The 22,378-nt window shown below is 40.9% G+C and overlaps 1 protein-coding gene across 1 annotated transcript; it reads right to left on the bottom strand.

Moving 5' to 3' along the window:
* Nucleotides 1–239: 239 nt before the first annotated feature.
* IL13RA1 (interleukin 13 receptor subunit alpha 1) lies at nucleotides 240–22,024 on the bottom strand. Its single transcript, XM_032123738.1, has 10 exons — nucleotides 21,856–22,024; nucleotides 18,551–18,708; nucleotides 15,172–15,307; nucleotides 13,281–13,401; nucleotides 11,324–11,508; nucleotides 10,781–10,932; nucleotides 9,474–9,606; nucleotides 8,918–9,014; nucleotides 8,572–8,656; nucleotides 240–7,420 (listed from the first exon to the last, which is right to left on the bottom strand). The coding sequence occupies exons 1-10, from the start codon at nucleotides 21,935–21,937 to the stop codon at nucleotides 7,316–7,318; spliced, it is 1,254 nt and encodes a 417-aa protein (XP_031979629.1). The 5' UTR covers nucleotides 21,938–22,024; the 3' UTR covers nucleotides 240–7,315.
* Nucleotides 22,025–22,378: the final 354 nt, after the last annotated feature.

Here is a 22,378-nt window from a genome sequence, read left to right as displayed (position 1 = left end):
TTCATTTGCCCCGAGCGTGCCTCTTCTCTGCCCTCCAGCCCTCACCCCACTGGGAATGGGGCCCTGAACCACAGCTTCCAACATGGCTGAGGGCTGGAAAGCAATGGGCTCAGTCCTGATTGACCAGGGCCAAAACACACTGGAAAAGGGTATGACTACACTACAGGCTAAAGGAAGATGAACTGCAGGCTCAAGACCAGATGGGAAAGGTCAGAATGTGCTGCTATGAAGGTTGGTGGAGTCAATTTTTGTTTTATTTTAGTCTTTTCAAAGAAGATTATCTCTAGCCAGAGCAAATTAACAAGCAAATACATTTAGACAAAGAGGCTGGAGAACAATCAGATAAAGTGGATGTCTTCAGGTGGGCAGGGCCTTATTAATCCTTCAGCACGTAATAATCTAAACACTGATATGACCTGGAATGTGGGCAGTTTTCTTTGAGGCCTGTAGAAAACAGAAGTCTAAAATCTGAAGGACAAGTATCACGTCTTCAGAAAGGAAGCATCCAAGAAATTACTGGTCCATTTGTATAACTTTTTTCCCCTAAAGTAACTCTAGAACAATTTTTTTTTTAATCCCTTCTTTGCATTTTTACTACCATCAAGAACAGTTTGTGCCAAACTAGTCTAGTTTCCCTTTTTGATAGGCCTGTGAGCACCATCCTCCTAATCAGCTTGAGGAAATACAAGCACAGCAGCTATGGAAAAAAAAAAAAAAAAACCAAAAAAAACCCCCAGAACTCCTTGACCACCCAGCAGGACAGCAAATGCTGCTGCTTTGCAGGAATCTGTCAGGGTAGTAGCTTTATTCAGCATTTGAAACCATTTGATCATCTGGAAGATGACCCTCTGTGGATTATAGCCAAGGAGGAATGGTTAGAAGGATGTTCAGGGACACTATTAAGAGTATAAAAAATTGCAGCAGTTTTTCCAAATGGCACAGCAACACAAGCAACAATAAAATTGTCAAAAGCATTCCCCTTAGGCAGGAGAAAAGGATTTTGCAGTGAAGAGCGGCTGACAGAGCAGCAGTGTTACTGAAAAGACCAGCAATCATAGAAAGCCACGAGCTGAGGTACAGCTCCAGAGCAAGCTGTTGCCACAGAAAGTAGCAGCTATGATTTCTGGAGGAAGATGGGGAAGATAGGACCAAGAACCAAAAAAATGTAATTGTCAGGGTGGTTTGGGGATGATGCAGTCTGGCTTCAAGGGCAACACTCTAGAGAAGACCAAGGGGACAATAAATGATTTAGAAAACTCAAGGGATTAGACTTAAGAGATTCAGGCTTCTTGTTTTGTTTTTTTTCTCAAAGCAGAACAGAAACAGAACTTGGCAGCAGATCAGAGTGCAAACTCTCCTGGTGAGAGGAGGACAGAGGAAAAGGCAATTTAATTTGCAGTAAAAATCAGCAGGCTAGTTGGTGGGGAAGTTTTTGAATTAAGGAGAAAACAGCAGTGAGACAAAACATTTGGGAGACTCTTTAGACAACTTTGACAAATCACCAAGAGCACTCTGTCTTGGCACCACTCAGCAGAAGAAAACGTGGCAGGGGATGCCCTAACAAGTCTTCCAGCCCTACCCAAGCTTTAATAAATGGTGATCAATATAATTTTCATGTAGCCCATAAACAAAAGAATTACTGTTACACACCTAATAAAACGGCCCAGTATTCCCAAGGATTTAGGAACAGGATTTTTACTCCAAACCAAGCTCAAACACAGTCCTTGAAATTCCACATACAGAAAGGCAGATGGCATTCTCTCTCTGCCTGGTATGTTGCTGGCATTTCTACCTTTTATTCCTCCTAGGAAAACAAGTCACAAAGTGTTGTATGCAAGAAAAGCACTATGAAAGTCAGCTGTGGAAAAGTGTCGACTAATGGCTCAGCCTTAGTATCTGCCAGCATAGGCAAGATTGTCTACAGCTGAATGTTCTCCTAGAACATGACAGGATATGACATTAAAACTAAATAGCCATACCCTGCATAGCTTTCCCTGTAGCTGATTTTGACATTTGAAAGACAAACCAGTTTCACACCTTTTAAGAGTACCTTGCTGGCATTTTAGAAGTTTCCACACTGACATTTTGTGTGAAGAAAGGAAACTAGTGAGGCTAAAAGGCTTTGAAGTACAGGAGGGAGAAAGGCTCCAACGGGCAAAACAAGCTAATTTTGGTGCTTTCTGCCATTAAAAAAAAAAAAAAAGAAAATGGGCAGATTTTGTTTCTATTGCTACAACTAAGGTTTAAGAAGTAGCAATGACATAGCTAAGTGTCTTAAGAACAGCTCAGTTCTGGTGTTTCAGAGCAGAGAACTTTGAGACAGAAATTGCTCATATCAATTTCAGTAGATCACTAGGACAGCATGCCCATTGCACAACCTAATTTTTTCCCACCATGGAGCACATATTTAGGTGGGTTTGTTTTTTTTGTCTTTCAGCACAGGAGATGTAGGGGCAGCTCTACTTTTAAAGCATTAGCTTAACTCCTGGTTCAAGCTGCTCCTAACATTTGATCTAGCTTTGCAAATTTTGCCTGAGATTCCAAAAAGTGACAGTGCTTGATCTTAACAAAACATCTTTTTCACTAAGCTTTTAATCTCATCATGCACTTAGCCAAATAAACTGCTATTTTATTTAGCTGTTTGAGCCAAATTAAATAGAAGAAAACTGATATAACAAGCTAAGAATGTGATTACAGGAAGCCCTGGTTAACTGGTAAGTATCTTTTTGTAGCTGCTTTGTGCAAGAGTCATCAAAATAATTGCACTATTTTAGCAAAAGTCGAACAAGGAGCAGAGACTATTACTAGAGTACGCTGGCTGGTTTTCAGCTCTGTGGTGACAGCAGCAATTGTCTTTCCCCACTGAATTACTACTTCAGAAAACTACTTGGCAATAATTAGAGAATGGCCATAGAAGGGGTGCTTCAGTGATAAACACCACAAGGTTTACAAACACAGAGAAAGGATTTCATTAACCTAAGCAGCATATTGGAAAAACAGATTGAAAAAACCAACCCAAAAAAAGCCCCATAAGTCATCAACAAGCTTTCAGGCTCTTACATGTTACAAATGTGAGGCAGAGTTTCCGGACCTGAAAGAAAGTTTCTCTTCCCTGTGCCACCCACCCAAACCCACATTGCTTTGCTGTGGTAACAGCGTGGATTTAGTTACATCGTGATCTAAGCCTCCTGCTATCACCTTGATTCAACAGAGCTTGCAGGAAGTTCATCCAAATAGAGAGATTTTAATCTGGTTTTGCATTTGGATTTTCAGTATTATCTAGAAGCTGCATTTCTACAGCTGGCAATGCAGCTTGTGGGGCTTGCTCCCCTAAAACATATTTTGCAAATATTGAATAAAACTGAAGTATTTGAGGATTATCTTGCTGAACCTTCAGTAACCCAGCAGAACTGCTCCTCCCAGTCCCACCTTGCCTGTTCCTGGACCTCAGGATCTCAGCTGCTGCCTGACCACGGTACTTGGGTGAGAAGGAGGGAGGGAGGTTTCTGCAACATCCTGACCATACCTGCATTTCCACCCTCCTACTCACCTACCTCCTGTTCTTGCTTGAGCTTGAGTGGAAAACCCTCCAAAACGAAAAATTCATTCTGTTTTGTTGTTGGGTTTTTTTGTTTTGTTTTGTTTTTTTTATAATGAAAAAAAAAAAACCCCATCATTTCCTTTCCAAGGGAAATTCTGAGTCTTTGATGTTCCAGCTCAGAACTAAGTTTATTGAATACTTTCCAGTGAACGGAAATACCCAACCTGTGAATAGTTCTACCCAGTAAGCACTAAAACACTATGGCTTACACTTTGGTGTGTTCCTCTAGAACTTCTTTAAAGCCATTCAACTGTGTCATGTCATCCCTTAAACAAAAAAAAATGAACAAAAAACCAGAAATTAATTGTTCAATTTTTCAAGGATGCCAAATACAGAAGGCTTAAATTATTTAACAGAATGTATTAGAATAATAAAAGGTCACTTACGGGGAGCGACTAAAATCATTGTTACTCATTATTACAACCAAAACTTTAAAATTGTGAAAGAGAAATATGAGAAGTCTTAGTTTTTGATGTCATAGTTTGTATCTTAATTTTGAATGATCTGCTCACTGAACTGAAGGGAAAAAACAATTCTCTCTCTGAATCTTTCCAAGAAGCCATTACTAATGTGTTTTTGGCACTTGAACATATTTGGGTAAAGTGACAAGGTCATGGCTTTCATCAGTTTAGCAACCTGGCATTTTCAGTAACTTCAGTAGCTAACAAAGATGTAAAATATTGAAGCTACATTGGGCTGCAGCAATTTCAGTCAAATTCCAGTTTGATGGTTTAAGTCTCTATAGCGTTAAAATAACATGCCAATGTCAGAAAGTAGAATGGTCTTGAGTACAGAGAGGGTGAGAGTCCAAGCCTTGTGCTCACCTCAATCTCTGTTCCACTACCCCAGCCAAAAAACATGGCCATTGCGGTCCATCCACACTGAATGTGTGGGTTGAGTTCACTCTTGAAAGGGAAGAGGGCAAAGCAACTCAGATTTTCTTCTCTGGCTTCTGCATGCTTCAAACATGGTCTCTCATTAAAAACCCATCTCTTTGGCCTCAGTTTAATCTCCTCAACCCAAGAACAAAATGCCATGCCATTACACTGAAAAGCATTCAATCATATTTATACACTCTTTGAAAAAATTTACAGATCAAGTAACTGCAATGAAGGAAAAAACCAAATTATAGCAAAATTTGCATAATTTCAAACTAAAAAACCTCTTACCTTAAAAAAAAGTGTTAAATATGAAAGTATATTCAGACACTTGTTTTACATGCTGAAACACAGGCTCAAGAAATGAATCCATGAGGAAGTGTGTCAACTACTGCTATTCAAAACTCTTCTATATAGTGATCTAAACCATCATTTGCATTTAAATCTTCCTTTTGGCCTAACACCTTCCATCCATTTTTTTTTTTTTTCATTCCTCTGGCTTTATGAATTTGTATAGGGGCTTTTGTTGGTTTGTTTTTTTAAAAAGCAAATAAATTTTGGTCTTGTCACAGACACCAACATAAAAGTCAGAAGAATTTACGGCTAAGTACTGGTTTTCCTAGATTGCTACGCTGAAAGCTACAAAACTTTACATTACACTGTTGTGCTTACTTATCTAGAAATGATACATTTCTGTTTGTCTAGTGGTCTGTGTTAAGCAACATTCTAGATGAAGTAGACTGGAAGAATATTTATCATTACAATGACATACGTTTTGCAGGGCAGAGGGAACGAATTTGGCAACAAATGTCATTACTCTTTCCCTCATGCTATTCCTGAATCTCTGGAATTTCAGATAGTGCTACTAGCTGACTTTATATAACCTGAGTTTTATCTCACTGAAATCCCTGAGGCTTTATTTTCATTTTGTCTCATTTATTAATTTTTATAATGTTGGGGGTTTTTAGCCTGATTGGAGGTAAAAGGCATATGCTAACAGGGCATCTGCTAATTCTGCTACATTTCTCCTCCCTTTTCTACCACTAACAAAAGGTGGATAAGAGACATGGAAAAAACTGTATTTGAGAGGCTCAGTGGAGAATGGGGAAAGAATTGGATTTATTGATAAGGAGGGAATACATTAAGTGCATAAAGGATGCATATTTGTAGCTAAAAAGCATGTGCACTTGTTCTACTTCTTGCAGAAAAATATGTTCTAAAAACCACAGCATTTAGTTTCACTTTTTTGACTGAATGGAGTTTGAAGACAGGGATGAACTTTAAAAGGTTAGTGGCTATAAAGTTTGCTCCTAGAAAACCTACCAGAAGATCTCTTTCCAGTCTGCTAAGACTGCCTATGTCCATGACTCACATGTCTGCACTTATCTGGAAGGAGCAAGAAATCCCTGAGCATTAACCATAAAGGGCTTCCATGGATCCTTTTCTCCCTATTACATAACCTTCCTCCGCCAGCACAATCAAGGTACCACTGTAACCACCTTTGCAGCACAGGGCAGAAACTAATGCTCAGAATGCAGAGCAGGAAAATGTCACAGTTGTGCCAGGAAACACCTGCTGGGCTTTGCTGGGTAAAGAACCCTCAAAACAAAATCATCAAAGAATGAACAAAACAATGACAAAAACACCTGTCAAACAGTTGCAGTAAAATACAGAAGAAAGCTTTTTTAAAAAGAAGTCAAATCAGCACCTTGTTTTATATTGCTAAGTCCTAGAGGGGAAGCTCAATCAGAGTCTCATCACTATAGAAAGAATAAAACTTATCCCTTAGAAAACAGGTCAAGGTTGTCATCCCCTCTTCCCCAAATCCATCAGCTTGGCAGTAAGGATGGGTCTTGAAGCCTTTGAATTAGCTGGGTTTCAGTGGTTTAACATTTGCTAATCAGTTTGACAACAGCTCCTTAGACTCATGCATCCATCCTGGTATTTTTGCTGGACAGACTCAGGACTACTTAGCTGCTAAAAATCAGGTGTCTTCAGGCCAATATGGCCAAATTAGAATCACACCCTGGTGAGACTCAATATAGTTATATGCTACTGCACAGAACAAGTAAAAAATTCCTCATTTTAAACAAAGTATAATTAACCCAAGAAGTCCATGAAGGCAAGGCATCTGAGGACAGGCAGTTGACAGGACAACAAAGCTAAGCCCTTTCTAAGAATATTCTGAACACCAGCTGGAAAGCAGAGAGGTTTTTCATACACATTTTCAAAGAAAAAAATACCCTCTTTTGTGGGATTTCACCAGGTCCCAGCTGATGCACAGAAGCACAAGAAGCTCAGTCTGTAAGTGCCCTCCAGAGTGTGCCCAGCCCAGGCACACAAACACAAAGGGTTATCCACAAACAGTCCATGCTCTGCCATCCCACCTGGCAGCAGCTCCACATGGTAGCACTAATGACCCATCTACTGTAAACCAGCCTCACTTCACCTACTGCAAATAGAGCCAAATACTTCAGAGAAGTCAAAGTGCTTGCTCCAAAAAAACCCCGACAGTCTGGTGTGAGGCACAAACACAAGTGCAAGTGACAAGTACGAGGCAGAGCTGGCTGAAGCCAGTACAGGGAATCCACAATGCAGTCACATGGAACTATGCACATGCTTCATCTTGACTGAACTCAGGTGAGTATTTCTGGCAGAGATGGAAGAACAGCCACTGTTAGTGATGCATCCTCTGTGCACCAGAGAAGGACTCAGTGAGGTCAGAGCCGGCCAATGTCTCACAGGCCTCTTCACATCTACAGTCACCTGAGGTATGGGAGCAGGAGTCAGCTTCCTTCCTCTTTCACTGATAAAGCAGAGTCTAGTGGTTTTCGTTTTAAGGATTAGTGGTGTCTGAAGTTTCTGATAAAATTAGAGAGTTAATTTCTTCTTCTATAATTAACCTATCATAAGCATTCATGGGATCATCCTTTGCAGAGCTCTGAAAGAGAGGAACAACATTTTTAACAGTATTTCCTCATGGCAAGTGTTGTTTTTTCAAACCAATAAGACAGACCCCTGTTCCACAACATATACCCTGTATTATGGTGAAAAGCCAAGGTAGCTGGGCAACAAATTGTGCTTTTCAGAGCCATGGCTTAAGCCTGGCTGACAGAAGAGATGTCCTCTGCAGATGAGGAACTGAAAGTTGGTCCCCACCTTTAAGGGTGCTTCCAACTACAGCCAAAGGGTGAAGCTCCGGCAGGAGGATGGAGAACTGGGCATGTACACACTTTGTAGAGTTTTCACTGAGCACACAGAGAAAATTACTTGGGGCAGTAACAAAGTGCTTGTGAAAGCACAACAAAGTGTAACAGCTACCACAGCTATGACCCTCATGGCCAAGAGTCCCATCCTGGAGAACAACATTCACCATCTCATGTAAAGGTTTGAATTAGGGCTTGTCAGTGTACTTCCCTTTGGATTTTATAAAGGGCTACTGAGAGAGATTTATTTAGAAATAGGTGTCCATAATGGGTATTATGTTTATTTTCCCTGAAATAAGGCACCACTGCAAGTCTTTCATCAACCAAAGCTTGAAACAACTATAGCTGGTTTTGTTCTTTTGCCAACAAGAAGCTAAATGTCTGATTTACTTCTTAGCTTACAAATGATGATAAACATGAGAGTGCTAAAAATGTAAGTTTCTGGAAGTCAAACACAAATAGCTTCATTCAGCATCATAAATATGATTAAGTAGCAGAAAAAGACATGAATGTTCAGAAGTCACTTAATGGAGTTGCAAAAACAAACAAACAAAAGTCCTCAAACCAAAACCCACACAGCAAAAGAATCCCAACAATCAGAAAACTGCCACCCAAAAAACCCCAACCTGAAACAATTTTAAATAAAAAAAACTTTACTACAGTCTGGAGTAACAGAATAATGCCATTCTACTAATCTAACTAGAGAAGTATATACAATTTGAGCTAAGTTTTGAGTGCTTGTTTCGGAATAATTCCTAGTATTGTAAATACTTAATCTTCATACGATATACTTACTTATATACAGTTAGTTATAAGACAGAAATAGGAAAAAGAAAACTGCAAGCCTAGAGATCCCAGTTCAATGGATTTATAGCTTCTTACTAACCTGGGAATCCTCATTTTGCTCTCCAAACATGCGCTTAAGAATTTCTCTAGGGTCCGGAATTGGTGGAAGAATTAATATCTTCAGCCTTCATAAAGTTAAAAACAATATTTAGATGAAAGATATATTAATTTAAAAAACATGTCAAAATCATGCTTGGGTACAGTCAAGAAAATTTGTGGAGTCAGCTTTGTCATCACTAGCCAGCCTTCATTCTCAGTGCAACTGTACCCATTTCTTATTTTCACTCCCCAAAACAAAAGGAAAGGGGAACATTTATACAGACAGATTCTAAATAACTTTCACTCTTGACAAAGACAGCAGCAAATGTAGGTATATCATTAATTACCTTTTCAGATAAACTAGTAGAACTATTGTAGATATCGCTACTATTAAAGGAATGGTAATTATTAGAACAAAATAGATTGTAGAGTCCCTCTTCTCACCTGGAAAACAGAAATTGTAGAAATTTAGGGATGTTTTGAGAAGCTTTTTAGGAGTAATGACAACAAATTAGTTAATTCTCCAATTTGTTTATAGACTGCTTTTTCAAGTACACTAGCACTTTCGTAGGCAAGGACAGGCTCATTTTTCAAAAATGGGATTATAATGTAGATGTATTTGGCAAGAAAATGCAAATGAGCAAGACACAGGGCTGAAAAACTGGCTACACTGGACATTGCACAGCGACACAAATGGCACCACCATCAACGTATACAGGAGTATAGGCTGGGACTGGAGGTGCTGCTGAAGGACTAGAGCTCTTCTGCCCTCTTTTCACTCAAAATTAAATAGATACATAAGAAGATGATCTTTGACTCCCATTTATTTAGCAGACAGAAAGGTATTAAACACCTTACAGATGAAGAGTAAAGTGCAACACAATGCAGGGACAAGGCTCTCACCAATGCTCTTTTCTTCACTCCAGTCACTATGGAAATCACTGTTGTAGCACTCAGGCTTTGGTTTTGCTCTCACTTTGAAGGTGTACTTGCTATTAGCATCAATACCAGCAATTGACACAGAATTAATTTCAGACTAAGATGAAAAAGAAAAGGTAATTAGCTTTGTTCAATTATCAACATATTCTCAGTCACTAGCCTATTTACATTGTGCAGCTAATGTCTTCTGAATATTTTGATGGAAGACCTTTTCATGACTATGATACCTCACTAAAACTAGGACATAGTGGCATTTAACAAGCACAGAGTGCCTAAATGCACATTCCAAAGCTAAGACTGAATCTCATTCACTGCTACATCTATCATGCAGCATTTGGCATGAAAGATTAAACTAAGACTTAGCACTTGGAACAGTGCCTTTTTTTAATCTTTTTTTTTCCTGCTTCAGAAAAACATCTGTGATTTACACTGCCTTCCCTTCTTGTCAGGGCAGCATAACTTTGACCATACCAAAGCATTCTGTGATGCCTCTACAGATAAGAGCATGCATTAGATAGGGTCGAACTGCACTTATTTTTTATCCAAAGTGCCAGTTTCCTGGGGAATGTTGATAGCTTCGAGTTTGGGATAGAATAAACAACTAAACATGCTCCACAGGAGAAGATTGCCACTCACTTTGAAATTTATCACACTGTTTTTACCATTCTGATCAAAGAGCACATTCAGTTTGGCTATGGACATATAGCATGAGTCCGTCCTGACACTGAACTCAATGCTTTTTATACGTACACTAAAATCAGTGTATCTAAGAGTGCACACCTCTTTCTTTCCCCATCCTCAGTCTTTATCCCCTTGCTTTTCTGTAAGAGATTCTCTGTTCTTTTGTGGACCAGCAGATTTTTCTTTAGGGCAATCAGGTCACACTGTTCAAGACGAAAATTGCCACACAACCACACAGACCAACAGCAGGAAAACCCAACACCAAGACACAAGAGCCCATATGCCTGAGAAGCAAACAGGCACCATTTCCTGATAGTTTAGTAAATCCTTCTTTATCAGACTGTTCTTACACACTAATGAATCACCCTAACAAATGATGGGAAGGATTCGTAAGACTGGCATGAATTTTGATGTACAGTTTTTACTAACATAAACCTACAGTATGAGAGAAAAATCCTACATTCACACAGCACTTCGAGCTCTGGCACCTGACCCATTCACATGCAACACATGCAACTGCTCATTTTCAACAGCAAATATTACAAAAGATTAATAGAAAAAAAAAAAAACAAAACAGTAATGAAACTTACTGGAATGATCTGACCAATGTCCAAATCACCATTGCAACATTTAACTTCATACTGCAAGCAAGTTTTTGGAAAAGTTTCTGATTCACTCCACTTTACATCAATTTTATCATTAGTCTTTGACAATGTCAATTGTCTTGGTGTAGCAGGTTTTACTGAAATGCAAAATGGAATAATTAGTTCAAAAGTCTATTTCACTGCTTAAAAAATTGTTCAGTCCTACACTGCAGAATATTACACTTATACCAGTTTAAGAAGAGAAAGAGGGAAAAGTTAGCACCAGAAAGTCAAAAAAGAATAAATCCAACTGAAGAATAAGAGTAGAAGTGAGTGGAAAATTACCCCTCCGCTCTCCCCCTCAGATACCCACCCCACAGAAAACAAACTCTTGTCTATATAATTTCAAATCAAAGGTCAATAGAAGAACGGAGTATCTAATCACATTGTTTCATCCGTACTTTATGAGGTGATAGTTTCTCAAACACAACTATATACTACCAAACTTCTTATTTTAATTATATTTTTATGATGTGGTATTAAACTCACCAAGGGTGGTAGGATTTTTACTTGCACACACAGGCCTAATTTCTTCAGAATCATCTCTAATCAAAATACTTATAGCAGGGTAAGTTGTAGTGTCTTTTGGGAAGGTAAGATTGAAAATGCATTCAAAGATTCCTTGGTCTACGGAAGAGTTGCCACACTTCTTAGGATTTTTCAAGCCATCAAACCTAGAGGAATAAAATTATTTTTGTAAACTTCAGAAGAAAAGGACAGAAAGGGGAAGGCTTGTTTTTAAATGTGTGTTACAAATTCTAGAGACTGATCTTTCATTAAAGCTATACTATACATATAAAAAAGTAAAGCTAAGTGAAGTAAGAAGCCTCTAATTTATCTCAAGCTTTAGAAAGAGTATTGTTTTTGTGAAGAGTGCCAGGGAGCAGAAAGAGAGGCAGATTTGTTTTATATCAAAGAGAACAACTGCTGTCAGCTTTGGTTCACATTTTCCACATGGGAGAACAATTTCAAGGAATAAAGAATATTTAGAAAACAAACTAATTTGAACCACTTCTTGTCAACAGAATTTCACCTCTGTGATAGAACGAGCTGATCAAGCTCCATTAGCTCTGCCTCACGTATTGCAGCTCTTGAGACAGTTGAGTTTCACCTATTTACCTGATTTGCTTTTCAAAATGTCAGTATTCCCTTCCAATAATAGAGAAGTTAGGAAGACAAGCTTCTTCCTTGCTTCTCTTTGTTGCCCAGGCATCAATGAAAATACACCTGTAGCCTTTCCTCCCAAGAAAAACAAACCAAAAAAACCCACCTCACCGGCACTGTGGAAAATACATCTTTCAGTCTAAAACTGAAGTGTTTTCCTAGCTTTTCGCTTTAAAATTTAAAAGTTATTATTCTTTCAAAGCAGCATGAATTAAAACACTTTGCATTCACTGCAGCTACATCTTCCATTAAAATTAAGGGCAGGTTGAGAATATATAGCTCAAATTTAAAGTATTATTCCAGTAAGTATCCCTATTCCCAGAAATTCAGACCTTCAACCCTGCATTGGTCCCGTTCTTGTAACAAAAGAAAAAATTTGAGTAGCAGTCCAGACAGGGAACAAACAGTCCCCCTACGTTTAACTAAAGCAGCAAGTTTTCTGCTGTTTGCTGCCCAAATGCTCTGAACTGAACTGCTGGCCTGTGAGACTGCCACTGGAGAAGAGGAGCAAAAAGTTTATATAGCCAGATCAAATAAGACAGAAAGCTGTTAAAACTATGACATGGGGCTTTCAAAAAGAAAACTTCACTATCTCTACAGAAGCTAATGCAATCTGGCATTTCACAAGCCCCATCAAGGTGCAGAAGATTAGCATGTACAGTTATCAATGCCAAGAGCTGGCTCACACAAGTTTGTTCCTTTGGAACAAGACACCATTTATGGCAGTCCATTGGCCAGCGGGGATGATGATGATGATAAAAAGATGTTCTTCATAACTTTAAAGGTGAATCAGTTATTTAGGACATTGAAGATGCAAACAAAAGTACTACTAAGAGTTATTAATGCTTTCATACCATTACCCAATGGTTTATGAACTAACACATACATTGGCGAGTGATTCCAACTTAAACAGCCGATTTTGTTGGACTGCAGGGAAAGCAATTAATACATTGGTCTAGCTTAGTTCTTATTTATTCCCTCTTTGAATCAAGTGCCCAATTAGAAAAATATAGAAAAAAATACAGAAAGCAATAGCAGCTATGTTAATATGGGCTACAGAAGCAGACACAAAACAGTTATAAAAACTTCCCAAAAACTCTTGGCCACAGCAGCTTCTGGCCCCTTCAGTGGTGAAGTTTTCTATTGGATGGGACTGAGCACTTGGACACAATGCCCTGGGAGCTTTCAAAGCAACAGGAGGCAGACAAATGGAATGTGTAATGTAAAACTAAAGATTAGCCCAGAAGCACTTTAGAGCTGGGAATACAAGTCTCCTACGAACCAGTAGAACAAGGTGTAGTTGGTGTCACTGCTTGCGTTCTCCCCAGGATGCCAGGTACAAGCCATGTACTCCAAATTGTGCCAAACACAGCTCAAGTCAACAGCAGCAGTACCTGGAATACCTGCAAGGCAAGTTGGAAAGGTTCTCTAAGATTTATTTTGTCCAAGTCTTCTCCCCTGCTTCCAGAAGTAAAACATTTCATTTTACATAACTGAAACTGGAAGGCAGAAATGGGTTGGTTACCTCTCGGACCACATTGCCTGTTCAGCACAACAAATCATGAATTTCAGCTGTTTAGAGCTTACAATGGCTGAAATCTCAGAAGAGTAACTTCTAGAGGCAAGCCGATCACAGCAGAAAATCCCAGCATTCACCATGCCTGAATTGCTACTTAGAGTTACCTGATGCTAAGGACAAGGCATTGAGTCAGGAAAATATTTATTTCTATTAATCTACAGATACTTTAAAAATAAGTCAAAGTAGGTAGTAAGTACAGGGAAAACTATAACAAAGCTAAATGCGATTACAGCCATCATTGTTAACCAGAATTAAAGGCTGACTATTTTTATCTTCTCCAGACACAATATTAGTTGCTTGGTATTCTGAATATGGAAATACCTCTGAGCCTTAAATATTGACAAAAGAAACACCAGGTAAGTTGACTTTCTAATTGAGACCCATATACCTTTAGACATTAAAATTCAACAGCTGGAAACTCAAATCACGTAAATACAAATGAGTACATAGCAACTGTGAATAGGATCGTCCAGGCAGCCCAGGCAGAGCAATTACAGAATAAAGTCTTTCATATTCAATCTTGCATTTCTGTGTGAGTTCTTTACACTGTATTACTGTATTACATTGTATTGGATACTTTTTAATTGTAGTAACAAAAAAAAGTAGCAACATCTCCATGAACTAAAAACTAAATGCGTGTTAAATGCTGATCTACTTTGAATGTCCGGCTTGCATTCTTCCTGAAGCAGCAACTAAGAGTATAGGGAAATGAAACTGGTTTTCCTATTCCAAGAAGTATATAAAAATATTTCATCTGCAAACAGGCTTTTAAAATCCCCAGCCTGTTTAGTACATGCTGTCCTAACAATCTGCTTCCCCGATTTTCCAGAACCCTTCTGGCAGACACACACACAGGCTTGATAAGGTCTCTGATTCTCTCAACCACGTGGTTTTCGTCCACATCAAGTCATGCTCCTGGGATAAGACAGACTTTTAGGCAAGAGGTGCATTTCCTTGCTATACATCCTAAATTCAAGCATTCAGCAAAATACATTGTTCCTCAAAGTCTCCTTCCTAACAATTTTGCTGTGGACCCCTTACTTCTGTATGCCAAGAAACAAAAAATGCTTTTTCTCTATTCATTTTTCTATGCTGTGTAGACCCCACTCATCTCTTCTGAAAAAGACAGAACCCTATTACAATTATTTAAGTAATTTATTCGACAAGTCGTTAAATTTGCTAGATTCCTCCCTCCTATACAGACAATTGTAGGGTTATTTTAGGGACTTCTGTTTACACAGAAAAATTATACAAAATTAACTGACTTAGATGTTAGCCACAAAGGCAGCAGGCTTAATGGAGTCTAAGCTATCTCTTATCCCACAACCACCACACAGCAGGAAGAAGAGAAATAACAGGAACTACTGTTTTGGAAGGGCACTTCAATTTTACAAGCTTGCCCAGAAGACTTTAGGCATCCGAAGACCCAGTTGTGTTTTAATGTGGTATAATCATTCTATTTAAGCTCCATCAATCAAACCAGCCCTTGTGTCTGGTATCCCTTTATGAGGTATTTTATGATTTCTTGTTAAAAGAGCAGAGAAAAAGCCATGTGTCCTCAGGCCAAGAGGGGTCTGGCTGTTGCTGGTGCTACCTTTTGGTGGAAGGGAGGTCTCCACCCAAGGGCTGGGCTCACTGGTGTTGTCCTTCTTGCATTCACTTCTCACTCTGAGGCGCATTTCCTCATTCAAGCGCGCATCCATCACACGGAAGCGACTCTTACTCCATTCCTGGGTTTAGATGAGGGGAAGAAAACCAAAACATTTATCATACCAGCTCAGACACATGAGAATTCCAACCAGTGTATGGATATATTACAGCCCTTCAGAAAGACTACAGCTCAAAGCCAAAGGACTGACTACATGGGAAGCCTCAGCATTACTTGGTTTCGCTTTTTCCTTCTCAGGCCCAGTCAGAACTCACAAAGAGAAACTACTTCCACCCCTGTGACCTACAGACATAAGCAAAGGCTACACAGAGATCCAGAAATAGGTACAACACAGAGGAAAATGATCCTAGAATAAGTCTTCATGGAAAATGCAAAATAAGCATGTTTATACTATATGCTTACAGATCTGACCTTCACCTTTCTGTGCGTGTGCACATGAGAGCATGACCAACAGAATAAAGAACATTTGAAGACACAACCAAAAAGCAGTGAGAAGAGTTTGCATGATTTAAGGAGCAAAAGAAAAACCTACCAAATCAAACCCATATATGGCTATTAAATGCAGTGACACCACATCAAGCCCAAGTAGCTCATGATCTTCCATTTTCGAGTATGTTTGTGTGAGAAAAAGGCTCACCCTTTTATCACAAACTTTCTTGAGCATCTTTTGTTGGGCTAGGAGGATGAATTTTAGTTAACTGGAAACTGGATACAATAAAAATATCTTTGTTATGGCCAAAGAATTCCATAACCACTCATGTATAAAAATAATAAATATTGGCACTAATGAGAGGGCAACGAAATCAAACAAATGTACAGATTAGGTTTGTCTGGATTTGAAAGACAGGTGTCTGCCAAGGAAGGCGGGACCTTGGAATAGAAAATGTGACCCCATTCCCTCCAAATTATTATAATTCTGAAATTAAGGAGCTTTCAGGCAAAGATATGGGAAAAGGAGTAACCGTTCTTTACCAGTATGTATATGTATAACAAGGCAAACAAACAACAACACCGGCAGCAACAACAACCAGAGCCAGAACCCAGCGCCAGCCTCTCTCGGCTGTCGGGCCCTTTCCCCTCGGGTGCAGTTCCGCTCGCAGCCGGCAGGGGCGCTGGCGGCTCCCGGCCGGGCAGGGCAGCTGCGATGGTTCCCCCGCGCCTGCAGGGGGCGCTGTGCCGCGAGCTCGGTACCCTCAGGTGGTGATGGCGGGCGGGCTGGATGGCGGAATGGGCTGCAGCAGGAACCTCGGAGCGGCGGCTGGGATGGCAGAGGAGAGCAAAATCCCAGAGTAATAAATAAAATGTATCAGAAACTCCGCAGCTGCAGCTGGAACCGGGGGTGTCCCAGCAGGCAGGGGCTGCGGGGTTACGGTGTAGCGAAAACCCAGAGCAGCGGCAGAGAAGCGGCGGGGGTGGGCAGTGGCAGCCCAGCTCCTGAACACGGCTGGGAGAGGCTCCCTTGGAGGGGCTCGGGGTCCCGGTTTTTTTCCCCTGAGGTACCCAAGTAGATGGTGAGGGTCCTTTCTAGTGAGGTAGGGTGTTAATAAGGTCCCAGTCCAACAGCTGCTCTTACGAGCAGAGCCTCGCTCATGGAGAAAATAGCAGGGGAAAAGATTCCTCAGTGGTGGCGAATACTTCCCACAGCGACTGCACCTTCTGGTCCCAAGAGCAAGAGGGAGCTCCAAGCTGAGCCCAGCCCTTCACCCCCCAGCCAAAATCTCGAAGTATCTCTGCCCTTCCCAAAAGAAAAGCCCCCAGCTGAGGGGCTGCAGCCAGCTGCACCCCGTTACCCCACCTTGGTCACTTTTTTGTTTCTCTTAAGTACTGGTCATTATCATCTCATAGCAACACATGGGAGAAAATTCCCTACAAGAAAAAGAAAAAAAAAAAAAGAAAAGAACACCAAAAGAAGATGAAAAGAAAAAAAATAATCCTAACCTCCAACGGGTTCTATGAGCAAAAGGACGCAGCAAGATGATACAGTCTGGTTCATCCTGTACTGTGAAACTGCTGACGACCTTAACATCTGTTAAACCCTTCCACAAACTCATTCGGCTCGTTAACCAAGGAGACCTTCTGTTTGTTAATTTGTTAATGAGCCAATCAAGAGAGGTAAATAGGTTTCTGCTGTGTTAGCAGGTTCAACTGGCTCATCTAAAGGTCCAGTGAAGATCATTAGTATCAAAAATGAAACATCACTGTTTTAGTTTTTATTAAATTAGCTCAGCTGTTTGCAAAACCACAGAGTCACAGAATCAAAAATGGTTCGGGCTGGAAGGGACCTTAAGGATCATGCAGTTCCAACCCCCTTGCCATGGGTTGCTGCCTTCCACTAGACCAGGTTGCTCAATGCTCCATCCAAACTGGCCAAACGACATCCTTACTCATGTTCAGGATATCTTGGATCTGTGAGAAAAAATACAGTGGAGAGCATGAAGAGGCCGATGTAAGCATCAGACTGTAAGACTTGTAACAGGGCTCAACAACAAAGGACTGCTTCAAGAGGCATCATATCAATTGTAACCATATCTGAAATAGCAGCACTGCCTACCCCACAGCTGGCATCTACCAAAGGCTTCAAATTCCCAGGGTTCGGAATTATGGATTTATTTTCTTACTGGCAATAAATTGTAAAAATACTTGTCCTAACAGCCCATAGCAATGGCCACCATGGCACTGCCCTGACCGAACACCAGCTAATCCACAACAAGGAGCATATCTGGCTTGCACACCATCTAACATGGAAAATGAAAGCCCAAAACAAACAAGTATGACTTCTGTTCCAGGGAAAAAACATGCTCCATATTGTCTTCAAAACACAACTCTCCCATAAATAACTGTAAGGGCAGGGAGAGGGCAAATGGGGGAATGTTAATACTTGGTATTACCTCCAAAAGATAAAATGCTGTCAAACCACAGCTAAATCTGCAAGTCTCTTATGAGTTCAAAGTAAAGGAGACAAGCCTTTGCAAATTCTCATTTAACTCTTAATGATGTAGACTGCCCTGTATCTATTTTTTCTAGAAAGCTGCATAAGCAAAGACTGAAACAAGACTTTTCCGATTATTATTACAGTACTTTTGTGTTACCATCAGCACTCAGTTATCAGAGAACAACAGACAGATTTTTCTGATCTGAAGATCCCATAATGCTGGTATGATTCATTTTTGAGGTTTTGATCCCATGATAAGAATGAAATGCTATACTAAAATTGTATTTATATATGTGTATATGCTCACACAAAGAGTTTTATCACAGTAAGACATTTACTGGAACACAGAGTTTAAAGAGATGATGTACTTACTCTTCTGTCCTCAGGAACCCCATTAATGACGATGTCACTGGAATACTCCAGGTTGCAGCTACTGCTGATGTTCTCTGGAGGGTTCCATGTCCAGTTCAGAGTACAGATATGGATAAATGAATAGTTCAAGTTGGATGGAGATGGAAGAATTTTTGCTCCTAGAAGAAAGAAGTTATCAGCGTAACAATCCTGTTGGACCACACTTTACTATTAGTAATACTGGCAGATTTTTAACTCTCTGACAGAAAAGAACACAAATAACTTCTCAACTTCATCAGCTCATATTTGCCATCAGATAAGCTACTGCTCACTAAAGTGTTTCTATTATTCTTGTTACCTCAACCCATCAATAATTTAAATATGTACAAATTAACTCAAAAGTAATCGTTAAGAAATTGTAGCCTGCAACAATGTAGTGGTTGTGGTACTCAAGCTTTTTGCATGTTGCGGGAAGATGAGTCACGTGCTGAGACTTTAGTAAAAACAGTATATACATTTTGTGGAGCAATTAATACTCTGTTCTCCCCAAAAGTTATCCATCAACACAGTTTTAAAGATAAATCCTTAAAAAGACAAGCAATTACATCTTGCAAGCAACAGTTGTATGTTAGAAGCACAATTTAAGCAGATTGCAAGCAAAGCAAAGATAGCAAATGTGAGAATGTTAACAAACAACGAGGAAACTACATCACTTTTTCAATTACCTATTAAACATATAATACTATGTTCCGGCACAGTGAGCAAAACCAGTGTGGGACAAGTAGTAATTTACTGCTGGCACACTTCAGTGGTACATTTTTTCACCTCCCCAAAAGCCAGACAGAAGCAGAGCAGGGCCATGACTCAGAGACAGTCACAGTGATAAATCCATTTGTGCATTAACCCTTCCTTACTTTGTGCACTGAGTTAATGCCTATTCAAGACCCATCACACAGCTTGAAGGTCATATTAGAAAACAAAGAAGGGAAATGTGGCAGAAAATGGCAAACTTCCAGGAAAAAGAAAAATATGTGTCAGACATCAATTCTAGAAAACATCACCAATTGGGAATTCCCTAAGAAAGTGAAAGTGGATTTTTTTTTTTTTTTAAAGGACTACTCTATGTACCATGAAAAGATATTGAACCAGAAGCCAAATGAGACTGTTTTTCAGGGTATCTCCAGGTATCATCACTGAGGAGCCACCACTTGTTTGTCTGTGGACAGAGTGCACCCTTGTTACTCAGTAGTTTCACAAACACTTCAAATGGATATCAGCTAGTGCTGCAGGTCTTGCTGTTCCAGGGAACCAAGCTCAACCCATCCCAACATTTAAGAGAGCTCATAGGAGAAAGGCAGAATAATTCCATCAAGATCAGTTTTCCCATCCAGGTCACAGTGCAGCCCTGTTTCCTTCTGCTAGCACAAGGAAGATAGAGAAGCAAAAGAGCTTCCTTGACCAAGAATTCTGCTCAAAGCATCCATTACACCATTATCTTACATTTCCCAAAAGCCAGAGCAGCCAAATCTTGAAGGGAATTCATCAGACTTCTGGAGCTCTCTCAGACCTTTGCATAGTTCAAGGACAGGCAGTGGTAGAGATCAGGCACCATTACCATCCATGTGTCCATGTGTATGCACGGATAATGGATGCTTGCACAGATAATGAGAATAATTACAAAGATTCACTAATTTAGTCTGAATATGCTTAGTTTATTTGAATATTTAAAACGTTTGGGATTTTTGTTTGTTTGTTCAGTTTTACAGATGATGTAAAACTGAACATCAGGAGCAGAAGAGAGAAATTTTTGTTCTTGCAAAAATACAATCTCCAGTGAGAAAACTGAACCTAGCTAGAACATCTTTGCCTATTACCTGTTCCCCTTACAAAAACTTAGGACAGGCTTTAGGAACATCCTTGGGGCATTAAGTTTGCAAATACTAAGTCCTTTTGATCATATTAAAAAAAAAAAAAAGTTTTTAAATAAGATCACACAGCTCTAAGTATTCCATTTTTTCATGATCATACTTTTTTTACCTACAATAGGCACAAACCATTAAAAAATATGTCATCCTTGATTGCTATTCTGAAGTTCTAAACATTTTCTTCTAATAGGTTTGGTTAGAAGCCATTGTACTTAAGTTTGCAGATTTCCAGCCACACAAAGTGTGAACATGCAAAGTTTATAAATTAATCAATAAATTGTATTAGCATAAAAAGTTTAAATCTAGTAGGTTTTCAATTAATCTACAGAATTCTGAAGCTTGTGTTTTAATGTTACATTCAGCTTTTATTCATAGGTTAGGCCAATCTCATACTTTGTCTGTGTAAAATATAGAGTCTCGTGCTTTCATTATTAAAATTTCTATAGCAATTTGGCAGAACAGCTCAATGACCAACTACAAAACATAGGCAAGCCATTATTTCACTCTTAAAAAGCAAAACCGCGGTTGTGCTTTTAAGAAAAGAAGCACAGCAGTAGCCAGCAGAGAATAGCGGAGGCATAGAAAACGTAGTATTTCTAAAAGCCCTAACGTGGAAGCATCTGCAAATCCTTTGCTTCAAGTACCATGTGAATGTTGTAAAGTAATAAAAAACTCATCACATTTTTATTTTGTCCTCCTGCATTTTCTGAAGGTTGATTTCATAGTTATAAACCGAATTGTAGACAGTTGGAAAATAACAATCCTCTAATGTCTGCAGCTAGGTTTTTGGATAACATGAGCAGAAAATAAAGCTTCAAGCCCGGGTCCTTATGAAGCCCTCACAGACACGCACGCATCTTTCCTAAAACTAAACATTCGTGCTTCCAAAATCGGGAATACTGAAGGAAGAGCGAAGGCACAGGGCGAGGGAGGCTCTGCGTGCCCGCACCCGGCGGAGCCGGTTCCGCACCGCCGCAAGATGCGAGCACCGGGAGGTGTGCGGGGGGTTCTGCTTGGGGTTTTAAGGCAGAGACAGTCCCGGGAAACGAAGATGGAGCTTAAAACATTTCTGCAGACCCTGTCAAGCGCTGCCTTATTGAAAGAAGAGAGCAGATTTTCAGCATCCCGACAACCAGTAAGCGGCAGGGCAGGGCGCGCCGCCGGCGCTGCCTCGCACACGGCTGACGAGCTTCGGGCAATTTCTACTACAAAATCAAACCATTTCCCTTATATCCATGCCCGCGTGTGCGCGGAGCCCACGGCCGAGCCTCCCGACCCGCGCAGGGGAAGAGCCCGGAGCGGCCGCTCCAGCCCCGGCACCGCGTCTGCGGACACGGAGCGCAGCCGGCAGCCGGTCCCGAGCCCCGCCGTCCCTTCCTCGCCGTCCCTTCCTTCTCCTACCTGCCGCCGTCCCCGCGGCCACCACCCAGCAGACGGCGAGGAGGAGCGGGCAGGGCAACGGAGCTGCTGCGGGCACAGCCATGGCTCGGCCACCCCAGGGCGGCCCCTCGCTCCCACTTCCCGTCGAGGGGCCGGGCCAGCCGGGAAGGGCTGTGTGACGAGACAAGACGGGACGGGACGGGACGGGACGGCCCGCCCAGGTAATCCGAGCTGGGCGGGAGCACTGGCCCGGCCCCGCCACCTGGGCAGCACCGCGTCCGGGCCGCAGGGCTGGGCAGCGACGCGAGCGTCCCACGGCCCCACACTGCTCTCCCTCTGTTGTCTCCCGTCCCACGGCCCCTGCCCTGCCGCTCCCTGTCCCGCGTCGCTGCCTCCCGCACGCTCAGCACAGAGACACTTCACAGAATCAATTCGATTGGAAAAGACTCTGAGACCATTGAGTTCCCCTCCCCTGGAGCCGTCGGTGCCTCCCCGAGCCCGGACTTGGCCGTGCCGCAATCGCGGAACCGCAGCGATGCCGCGA

Source organism: Corvus moneduloides, chromosome 14 (genome assembly GCF_009650955.1).
Source record: "Corvus moneduloides isolate bCorMon1 chromosome 14, bCorMon1.pri, whole genome shotgun sequence".
Taxonomy (NCBI): Eukaryota; Metazoa; Chordata; class Aves; order Passeriformes; family Corvidae; genus Corvus; species Corvus moneduloides.
The sequence above is the reverse complement of the archived record's forward strand: the minus strand, read 5'-3'. Positions and strand labels throughout refer to the sequence as shown.

Excerpts from the sequence above, each read along its gene's own strand:
- IL13RA1 (XM_032123738.1), bottom strand. The coding sequence starts at position 21,937 with ATGGCTGTGCCCGCAGCAGCTCCGTTGCCCTGCCCGCTCCTCCTCGCC. Across the intron at positions 10,933-11,323 it reads TAAAAATCCTACCACCCTTG|TAAAACCTGCTACACCAAGA; the intron begins GTGAGTTTAATA and ends TTTGCATTTCAG. Across the intron at positions 7,421-8,571 it reads AGCAAAATGAGGATTCCCAG|AGCTCTGCAAAGGATGATCC; the intron begins GTTAGTAAGAAG and ends CCTCTCTTTCAG.